We start from the raw sequence: 11835 nt of genomic DNA, 5'->3' as shown, positions 1-11835 counted from the left end.
GTTGAGTAGGTACCTACCTACATTCGGTGTTAAAAGAAAGTGCTTGTTTATTTTATTATTTATTTATTTACCTATTATTTTTCAGTTTTTAGCTTTACTCACCACTGTAAAAGTTGTGAACAGCTTCCATCGTAGAAAGTAATGTTGGACCACCTCACTAAACCTCAAATGTCAAAATCGGTTCCACAACTTCAAAAGACAAAGAAGACACTTAATGTTTCCAAATGAGTTGCATTATGGTCCTGTTGAAAGCCAGAAATCGGTTCCACAACTTCAAAAGACAAAGAAGACACTTAATGTTTCCAAATGAGTTGCATTATGGTCCTGTTGAAAGCCAGATATCCCCTGTTTGACAGCTACATACCAAATTTCAAGTCTCTAGCTCTTACCGTTATCGAGATATTTTGTTTACAGACACACACACACGGACCAATGGCTGAAACTTTGGATTTAGGCTCTAGGGACCTCAAATTAACTTTATAAAAAGTTGTCCAAATTTTATGCTCATGAGTGTATATTATACCTTACCGAGAAGTTAATGAAAAGTGCTTCTTCTTCTTCTTCCATTTCTAAAGAAGGAAGAGAGAAAGAAAGTGAATTTCTTTCCCTCTCTTTATCTGTCTTCTCACTCTAAACCCTCTCTCTTTCAAAATTCTTCATTGAGAAAAAAAAATTACATTGATACGAGGCAAGAACTTTAGTAGGTATTTCAGTCTGAAAGCTATTATATTGTACGTACGAGAGTATGTGTGTAAATGTCGATCAATAATAATAATCGAATACGACCGTACATGTGCTTGCTAGGTAAATAAATTATTTTAAATTATTTATTTATTTTAATTTATGGTAAAAAAAAGTGCTTAATTGTATTGTGAAATTTATCAACTACTTTATATTCTTTCGAAGCTAACAGGTAGTTGTAAGAAGAAAGAAGTAACCCTATTGTTATTTTATTATTATTTCCAAAGTTTTCTAATTACCTAACTATTAAAGTGTTATAATCAGATGTAAGCTACAATTTGTTCTAAAGAATACATAATTGAGTATTTTATAAGTACTGTACAAAGAGATAAATTTAATGTAAGTGATAAATAGAGCCGGAAATGGCATATAACTTTATAAAAAGTTGTCCAAATTTTATGCTCATGAGTGTATATTATACCTTACCGAGAAGTTAATGAAAAGTGCGCTCTTCCGATCTGAAAGTCCATACTTTTTTTATGGAAACCAAGATACCTTACCCATAAATTGTAATAACACAATATAAAAATATTCATGTATTTTAGGGTAGTATCCTAATTAGCTAATTACCTACTTAGGGGAAAAATCATCTCAAGAAGAGATTTTTGCCTGGGGTTTTGTATCGTGTCAACTCTGTTGAAGTCATCATTTGCTCACCACATTTTATAGCACCTATTAATCACTAATCAGTGAGGTCGATCAATTATTTTCAAGTTCGGTTGTACCAACCTTTGATCTTTATAGTACCTACATGAGCTGATGTGATAACAAAAATATCTTGTCCTACAATTTACTTGATTGCTTATCAATATTACCTTTTGGTGATTCAGAAAAGAAATCAAGGAATATAAAAAGTGCAAGTTATTTTAGACCAATATGCCAATCAAGTTCCTTCTATGTACTTGTACATACATATGTAATGTCACAACTTGCTACTGTGTCGTTGTAATTGATAACCTGATGGCTGGACAGCAAAGTGTCTCAGATGAGTGTTGAGTGTTTCAGTAAATATGTAGTTGAACATATCCTAATCCCAGGCGAAACAGATAATGCTACTCTACAATAATATGAATAATATAATTTCGAGGATGAGCTGATATTTAAATGTTTTTAATCTGAGATATAATATTAGTATTATTATCCTAGTTACCAATAGTTTCCATTGATTCATCTGACGAGTCAAAAGTTGTACTCGTCACATCTCACCCATTTCGTTTCGATAGAAGTAAAAACAAGTAGTAGATTCAAGGATAATTCAAAAGAAAGTTAATAATGAGCCTTAGAAAAGAGAAGGTTAAATTAATTATAAATATATAAATTGTTATCTAAACGCATGTTATAATAAATCAAACTATTCAACAAGTTTTAATTTTATGTAAATATAATCATGTTATAAATTATTATTTAATTCTATCCCTTTTCTTCAAGAGTGATCTTTTTTTAGAGTATGATTCATATTTTCAATTAAAGTAACCTGTAACCAGAACTTTTACCAGTATGTTTGATAATGATTTTTAAAATTGTCGAATGTTTTCAAACATATATTTTTCATTGGTATAAATGGAAGAAACTACATAAAGTGTCCAGTGTTAGTGATCTAGTTCGACTTTGTCAGAATGAATTTCCACATTATTCATGTGCTCATCATGGGGATTTTTCAACTGCACCTGAGTTTAGCCCAAATTTCTCCGGAGAATTATTCAAATAAAAGTAAGTAATCAAAAATATAGTCAAATCCACCTAATTTACAGTTTTCCTACATCATAAGGAGCGCGGTAGCGGCTCCACCCGCCAAGTCAACATTTGTCAATTCGGCAATCAGCCCACCAAGTCAAAGCTAAGACTTCTTGATAATCCGTCATGAAATATGATGATCTGCAGATTTATATATTATTACTTATGTAGAAATTATTTCAAGCTGGGATATCTATTAAAAATGAATTCATGGATTGACAGTCTAATCTTCGATAACCATCGGAGATTTGCGAAATCAATTTCAATTCATTTTGAAATCGTATCAACAACTCCTCAGCATACCTCCTTTAAATTTATCTTTGTGAGCAATCAGCCCGAATGGCCACACAATAATGAGACTCTGCAATAAAGAGAAGGCACATGGGTATCATGTGTGTTGGTTGCCTAGCAACAGATTATAAACATAAACATGACCTGGCTTGGTCCCAGATCAATATCGATTCACTCGGCTTCGAGTCTGGCATCAGAAATCATTATTGATCTTGAGTTGAACTTTCTCATTTCATATATCCGTGGCGGCTCATTATAAAGTAAAGAAGTAAACTTGTAAAGTAGGTGATCACCGCGACCCAAGCATAGTGCGCTTGGCTCTTTATTTCTATTTGCTTCTAACCTTTTGTTTCTTCCTCTTTAGTTAATCTTATCGTGTGCTAGATCACCCTTGGTCCCAGATCAATATCGATTCACTCGGCTTCGAGTCTGGCATCAGAAATCATTATTGATCTTGAGTTGAACTTTCTCATTTCATGTATCCGTGGCGGCTCATTATAAAGTAAGGAAGTAAACTTGTAAAGTAGGTGATCACCGCGACCCAAGCATAGTGCGCTTGGCTCTTTATTTCTGTTTGCTTCTAACCTTTTGTTTCTTCCTCTTTAGTTAATCTTATCGTGTGCTAGATCACCAAAGTGTTTTTTCCCTTGTTCAAAACAAACCTACGGCGCGAACAAAATGCAAGTCTTAAAGCGCCTAATAATAATAAAAAAAAAAAAACCTACCAACCCTATTGTAAAAGAAAGCTCGTGCCTTGCATCACCAAAGTATAGAAAAGTATCTTACAAGTGTAATAGACCTACTCTGTATTGTATTTTGTATAATATTTGTAGTAATTATTATTAGAGTGATAGTTAAAGATAATCATCATTGACTGGATTACCGGAATGTAGATAAGAAGTAATAGGTAGGAGGAAAGAAATACAGGTACATGTAATAGTTAAAAAATATCCAGGCCCTATCAGGGTAGGGTCGTTAGAGGTCATTTTTCCTCACAGAACCTTTCACAAGATCTTCAAAAGTGAGTTTACTTTCAAAAACCATCTTACCTTCTTACCTGTAGGTTTGAGTGAGCGTTAATAGCAGGAAACTTATATCATATTCACCTTATCAGGGTAGGGTCGTTAGAGGTCATTTTTCCTCACAGAACCTTTCACAAGATCTTCAAAAGTGAGTTTACTTTCAAAAACCATCTTACTTTCTTACCTGTAGGTTTGAGTGAGCGTTAATAGCAGGAAACTTATATCATATTCACCTTGGAGTTAAATTACGTATTTACATCTTCTACAGTTGAACCCCTAACTATGCAACTTACAAAAAAAGTCGAACATTTCAAGGAATTGTTTCATATAAATTTCTTTGGAAGTTCTTATGATTTCCTTCGGGACTTGACCTACCCTTTTCATCCTGTCCCTGACTCTCAAGTGATAGCGAAGGTAATTCTGATAATAACTGAAGTAACATCTAGTCCTAGACACTAGACTCCTATGCACCTATGTGTTTATAATGATACACCTCACACATCATGATGATAACTGAAGTAACATCTAGTCCTAGACACTAGACTCCTATGCACCTATGTGTTTATAATGATACACCTCACACATCGATCATCACACCAATCGGTTTAAAGATCCAGAATATTCCTGCACCCACCACTCTAAAACAAAATGACATATCAGTGACATATCCCAAGGTACAAACCAGTGTCACTCCGTTCAGTAAATTACCTTCCGTACTTCCCAGTGTTACACCAACGAACTTTAAACCAAACACATTGTTTGTAACGCCCATTATTTACAAAACGAACTATGTTACTGAAACTTCAAAACTAACACAACCAACTTGGATAACTCCGTCTGTGCCTTCGATATTTTCTGTTCCACATAAATTTACAACGCCGTCAAATCAGATCATCACACCAATCGGTTTAAAGATCCAGAATATTCCTGCACCCACCACTCTAAAACAAAATGACATATCAGTGACATATCCCAAGTTACAAACCAGTGTCACTCCGTTCAGTAAATTACCTTCCGTACTTCCCAGTGTTACACCAACGAACTTTAAACCAAACTTCTTGATACTCACCTGTTTATGAGCTGGTGTTTAGTTTTCTTATACTAGATGGATGCATTTTTAACATGTAACTAGTCACTGAATATTCTTATATTTATGTGCCTAGGATACCTACTCCCTGCAAACTAGAAAGACCTTACGTTAGTACATAAGGTCATTATTTCCTTGCGAAAAGGAGAGATTTCCTTTCGAGCCTTTCTATTGGGGAAGATCTTTAGTGTTGCCCAGAATTCGTACAATTTTACATAGTTTTGCTATTCCTTGACACAAAGTCATCTGAGTAATTTATTATGTTAATTACCATGTTCAAGCTTCTTCTCTTCTAAAATCTAGATGCATCTTGATACTCACCTGTTTATGAGCTGGTGTTTAGTTTTCTTATACTAGATGGATGCATTTTTAACATGTAACTAGTCACTGAATATTTTTATACTTATGTGCCTAGGATACCTACTCCCTGCAAACTAGAAAGACCTTACGTTAGTACATAAGGTCATTATTTCCTCGCGAAAAGGAGAGATTTCCTTTCGAGCCTTTCTATTGGGGAAGATCTTTAGTGTTGCCCAGAATTCGTACAATTTTACATGGTTTTGCTATTCCTTGACACAAAGTCTTCAACCAGATTGTATCTAACAGACACACACATGTAGAAAGTTGGAGCAAAAATCCTAATTTTGATTGCCACTAAAAATGAGGGAAATTAGCATAAAATATTGTTTTTTTTTTTTTTTTTAATACATTACCTATACTTTTTACTTTCTATTTCTGAGTAATTTATTATGTTAATTACCATGTTCAAGCTTCTTCTCTTCTAAAATCTAGATGCATCTTGATACTCACCTGTTTATGAGCAGGTGTTTAGTTTTCTTATACTAGATGGATGCATTTTTAACATGTAACTAGTCACTGAATATTTTTATACTTATGTGCCTAGGATACCTACTCCCTGCAAACTAGAAAGACCTTACGTTAGTACATAAGGTCATTATTTCCTCTGTACGGTACACATGGGTTACAAAATTAGAGGGAAGCGCTCGTATTGTGTTGGTTGTTTCTCAACCTCGTTCCAATTTTTTTTTTTTTTTTTTTTTTTTTTTTTTTTTTCCGAGAAATCCATTATTAATGTTATTTGTTGTAAAGTTTAAAACTTTTTCCACAAGACCGCATACCTACATAAGCTGTGAGTAAAAAAAAAATCGGCCGCCATATAGGCGGCTTGGGACTTGGAAATAGGTATTTTTCCTTTTTTTTTCAAATAGGTACGTATTCCGCAAATGTCGTGTGATGTTCACACCAGATTTTTTCTTTTCAAAAACGCAAATTTAATGTAATAGAAAGTCGTTTGGTGTGTTCACACCAGATTTCACAGAATTTTTTTTTTTAAAAAACCCAAATTTAATGTAAAATTTTTGGTGTTTTTCACATATTTTTTTTTTTTTTTTTTTTTTTTTTTTTTCATAGGTAAATAGTAGCTTTTGTAGGGTTCCTTCAGTTTTTTAATCAGTAGGTAGTGTAGGTATTTTTATATTTTTACTTTCCTTATTCTATAGTCAGTTTTTAGTGCCAAAACGCATTTTGAGATCCCTAGAGCCTAAATCCAAAGTTTCAGCCATTGGTCCGTGTGTGTGTCTGCCTGTCTGTAAACAAAATATCTCTAGAAGGGTAAGAGCTAGAGACTTGAAATTTGGCATGCAGCTGTGAAATGTGACAAGGATGCGACACGAAACTTTTGGTTAGAACTTTTGGTTCCTTATTCTATAGTCAGTTTTTAGTGTTTAACGAGATATTTAACAATATGTCGGGAACGGTATGAGCTAGAAACTTGAAATTTGGTATATAGTTCACAAATGTGACAAGGATGCGACATAAAACTTGGTTGAGATAGGTGCTGCGGTTGGCGGTATTTTGACCGCTTTTTGGCGGTTTTCTACCGTTTTTTGGGGGGTTTTCAGCTATATCGAGTAAACGGTTAGAGGTATTGTAAAAGTTAGGGTGTGGACATCACACGACTTTCCTTATCCTATTGAATGATGCTTATTTGAGTGTTTTTTTATAAAAGAACACTCAAATAAGCATCATTCATTGTTCTTTTATAAAAGAACACTCAAATAAGCATCATTCAATAGGATAAGGAAAGTCGTGTGATGTTCACAACAGATTTTTTTTTATTTTTTTATTACCAAGGTAATCATATTGGACTCTATACATATTAGATATAATACCTACTGATACAAATTATCCTCTGCTGTTTAGAATTATGGATGGCCATTTCGCAATGAAACATCTTAATTACAGGTTATGTCCATACTTCCATATACCTATAAGGTGTTTATTTATTTTTTTATTACCAAGGTAATCATATTGGACTCTATACATATTAGATATAATACCTACTGATACAAATTATCCTCTGCTGTTTAAAATTATGTATGGCCATTTCGCAATGAAACATCTTAATTACAGGTTATGTCCATACTTCCATATACCTATAAGGTGTTTCACAATCCATACAAATATGTAGGTACCTAAATTAATATTTATCGCACTTTGAAAGTCGATATTTCTGGTACACCTTTATAGATTGGGAAGACTATTATGTATTATTTTCTGATGAGCTATTTTCCAGATGGATGACTCAATTTGGCTAATACTTGGCTCACTCTCCAATAAGTTAGTATAGCTGAGCTTCTAATAATAATGTGAGCTACTACTTGCACTTAGATACTACTGGTAGATGGTACTATATTCTCCTGGCAAAACTAATCTTATATTATAAAATCAAGATCCATAATAATATGTTTGTATAAAACCAATAGATATGTTTGTGTACCTACATAACCTGGCAAAACTAATCTTATATTATAAAATCAAGATCCATAATAATATGTTTGTATAAAACCAATAGATATGTTTGTGTACCTACATATTTATAACATGTAAATGTATAATATACTTGCATGTCTTACTTCTGCAGCATCTGTACCTACATACATATTTATAACATGTAAATGTATAATATACTTGCATGTCTTACTTCTGCAGCATCTGCTTCCACAAATGTGGAATATGGAAACCATCAAGTATTAGCTCGTTTAATATGGTTTAGAATTTCAGCAAATAAAAGTAATGATGAGTAAAACATGAAACGATAAATTGAAAGTCTGTTGAACAGATGCCACGAGACTTAACATGTCAGTTTAGATGTTTAGAGCATTAAGTGGTTCTGTAAAATACTCGTTATCTCTGCTTCTTTGGAGGATGAGTATATTCAATTGCCAATTATTATGTTTTACTTAGCTCTAGGTATCTGTCTGATATTTTGTTGTACCTACATAGAATTTAGCAGACATTAGGAGGCACTTATGTACCTACCTACCTACCTAAGAGAACAATATTTTGGTTTAAGTATTTTTGTCTGAGCTTCCGAGTTCCAAGACTCCATCTTCCAAGGTAGGTGGTGCCTAAGATATATTTTATTGACGGTAACTAAAGTTCTTCCCTCGTTGTGACAATCCACTTCATTCCCCAACATTCTATGAATAATTTTGCATTTACGAAATACTGGCACGCTTGTACACTAATGTGACCATATCGGGTTAAAGTCAGAAGTACATAGGTGTACGCATTCACAAAATTGACTTTCATTTTTAAAATTTTAAATTGAAGTGAGTAGGTAACTAAGTATTTAATATTCAAACATGGTTCCCAATTTCTAATTAACTTTGGAATGTCTAAAAACCATAGCAGAAGCAAAGGGAGACATTATGTTTGTCCTTATGCCTCGGACGAGACGTGATTTATTTATTGATGTTTGTATAGATAGTTTGAGTCTATTGCGTGATATCAGGAATGTGTAGCGTTACCTATTACCTGTACAAAAACCATAGCAGAAGCAAAGGGAGACATTATGTTTGTCCTTATGCCTCGGACGAGACGTGATTTATTTATTGATGTTTGTATAGATATAGATAGTTTGAGTCTATTGCGTGATATCAGGAATGTGTAGCGTTACCTATTACCTGTACGTATTATGTACAAAGTCCATACAATTTAGTAGGCAAACAGGAGAGCTATCCTTATTCTTACTCCCTGAAGTTAATGTCCAATATTTTCTTTTAATTTCAGATGGGAAACAATTCAACACCAATAGTATCCTGTCCCCCCGAATGGAATACGACGACTGGACTCCTTTGGGCCGTGGAGATCCACTAAAAAATGACCCTACTTATGATTATGTACCACCCATGTTAGATAAGGTTAAGTATTGGATGACAGACAGTGACAGTTCTAGGAAACAAATAAACTCGGCTACAACAAATTCTGACGACATTTTGTTGTTGGGAGTTTCAGCGTTGAAAAAATCTACGTCCAAGCCCAATAAGAAATATACATCTGAAAAACCAAATCTCTTGGACCCTGCGTACACGCACAATCATAAAGGAAAAACTCCATCCTACAATGTCTACGATAAAGACTCGAACAATATTGATACACAATATAAAACAAACAAGTTAGCTAGTGTGAAAAGCGGTTTCACATTTTCAGATAACTATGTGAAAGACTCTTCAGAGATGAATTCTGAAAAACGAACGGACCCTTTGGAAACGTTATTGCAATTTGTGAGTGGAAAATGGACAACAACAACAACAACAACAACAACAACAACACCAACAACAACAACAACAACAACAACAATTGTGAGTGGAAAATGGAATGTGCCATATTCAACGACACCAACAAAACCAATAGCTTCATTACAGCAGACACACCACTTGTGAGTGGAAAATGGAATGTGCCATATTCAACGACACCAACAAAACCAATAGCTTCATTACAGCAGACACACCACCAACAACAACACCAACAACAGCTATTTCAACTGCAACATCAAAATCATGATCAGAAGCACCAAGAACAGCTATTTAAACAACAGCAAGAACTCAAACAACAATATGAGCAACAACTTGTGAAAGTACCAGATATCATGTTGATTCCTCCTGTGGACACAACATCATCTAACACGTGGTTCCTTTCAGAACCTACTGATAATCAATTATTCATACAAGCTCAAAATAGTTCTAATTTCAATTTTAAACCAGCTGACAATGTCACGGACTTATATGATTTAGTATCACAAAATCATTTGGTTACACCGACAAGTTATGATGTGCAAACCAGTTTAAAGTTCCAAGATGTTATAACTCAAGCAAATTATCCTTTAATTTATCAAAGTAATATATCAACGTACACTTCGACTCCCGCCATTATTCCAACGACAATCAAAGTACAAGATATTACACCTACAAGTTATAAACCACAAGACACGCCTACACTAGGAAACACCATCACTTCTGTTGATTATAAGTCCCAGTCACAAGTACCGATCATCACACCAATCGGTTTAAAGATCCAGAATATTCCTGCACCCACCACTCTAAAACAAAATGACATATCAGTGACATATCCCAAGTTACAAACCAGTGTCACTCCGTTCAGTAAATTACCTTCCGTACTTCCCAGTGTTACACCAACGAACTTTAAACCAAACTCATTGTTTGTAACGCCCATTATTTACAAAACGAACTATGTTACTGAAACTTCAAAACTAACACAACCAACTTGGATAACTCCGTCTGTGCCTTCGATATTTTCTGTTCCACATAAATTTACAACGCCGTCAAATCAAATTATTATAAAGCAGAGTAATTCATTACCACCAAATATAAAGGTCCAAAACCATCAGACGTTCTCAAATTGGAAGCTTGCACAGAATCAAATTTATTACAACAATCCAAAATTTACAACACACTCTCAACAAACGTTTAATCACAATGAGATGGTCCCTCCTATGAAAACCAATAGTTTTCAAACAAACACATTCGTGTCAACAACGACAACAAACAATGAGATGTTCCCTCCTATGAAAACCAATAGTTTTCAAACAAACACATTCGTGTCAACAACGACAACAACAGCAGCACCATCAACAATAATATTTTGTAACCAAACGTTGACCAATATATCGTTGGATGAAAAGAAGGTAACGGAGAATTCGACGCCCAACAAAACAATACTAGCAGCAAAGCAGTCCCTGCCCACTATGAATCTTATAATTCAAGGTCATTCGAAAGTAAAGAAATACGGAGCGTCAAAAGTTGACAAAGTCACTGGAATACCCATTCAAGGAGACGATAAAGAAAATAAGAGTCGGAAAAGTAGGGAGTTACGTAGATATTTTGAATCTAATGAGAACAAAAGAAGTCGAAGAAAAAGAAAATTAAAAGATAAATTTTCGAAAACGAATCGCCAGCTAGAAGTTGTAGAAGAGCTTATACCTGTATATGATGAAGACTTAGAGGAAGTCCTTGAAGACCTCGTTCGACAGCAAGGTCAAGGCTCTGGATTTGGGCAGATAGAGGATAACACAATTCAAAAAAGTGATCCAGCTTTCAGATGATGAAACACTCTGGGTCTGGGTGTCAAGTAATATTATGTTGGTCTCATTTAGGATAAGAGTTTTAGATATTTACAAACAAATCTAAAGGCAAGATCACACTTTTTAACATAGTGCCAAATATTTTTCGCCATCGATAGGCTTCTTTGGCAAACATCAGAAATGCCTAGTACACTGTTTGTTCAAAAGCTTGAAAAAAAACACCAAATTTATTTAGTCAAGTGAAGACTTATTCTCTTCTTATTTTAGTATTAATTAGTACTTGACATGGTATCCCGTTTTCAAAGTTTACACCAAATTGGTCTCATTTAGGATAAGAGTTTTAGATATTTACAAACAAATCTAAAGGCAAGATCACACTTTTTAACATAGTGCCAAATATTTTTTGCCATCGATAGGCTTCTTTGGCAAACATCAGAAATGCCTAGTACACTGTTTGTTCAAAAGCTTGAAAAAAAAAAACACCAACTTTGTCTAAATTTATTTGAGAATCAGACTCTTTGGTACTGTTTGGACAAATATTGGGCACTGTGTCA

General features: G+C 34.2%; 1 protein-coding gene across 1 annotated transcript; it reads left to right on the top strand.

Moving 5' to 3' along the window:
- Nucleotides 1–482: 482 nt before the first annotated feature.
- On the top strand, nucleotides 483–11441 carry LOC103512466. Its single transcript, XM_026825921.1, has 5 exons — nucleotides 483–804; nucleotides 2170–2451; nucleotides 8971–9462; nucleotides 9618–10684; nucleotides 10757–11441. The coding sequence occupies exons 2-5, from the start codon at nucleotides 2358–2360 to the stop codon at nucleotides 11300–11302; spliced, it is 2199 nt and encodes a 732-aa protein (XP_026681722.1). The 5' UTR covers nucleotides 483–804; nucleotides 2170–2357; the 3' UTR covers nucleotides 11303–11441.
- The last annotated feature ends 394 nt before the right edge of the window (nucleotides 11442–11835 follow it).

Source organism: Diaphorina citri, unplaced genomic scaffold, assembly GCF_000475195.1.
Source record: "Diaphorina citri unplaced genomic scaffold, Diaci psyllid genome assembly version 1.1 scaffold841, whole genome shotgun sequence".
In the NCBI taxonomy this organism is placed as follows: domain Eukaryota; kingdom Metazoa; phylum Arthropoda; class Insecta; order Hemiptera; family Psyllidae; genus Diaphorina; species Diaphorina citri.
The sequence above is the reverse complement of the archived record's forward strand: the minus strand, read 5'-3'. Positions and strand labels throughout refer to the sequence as shown.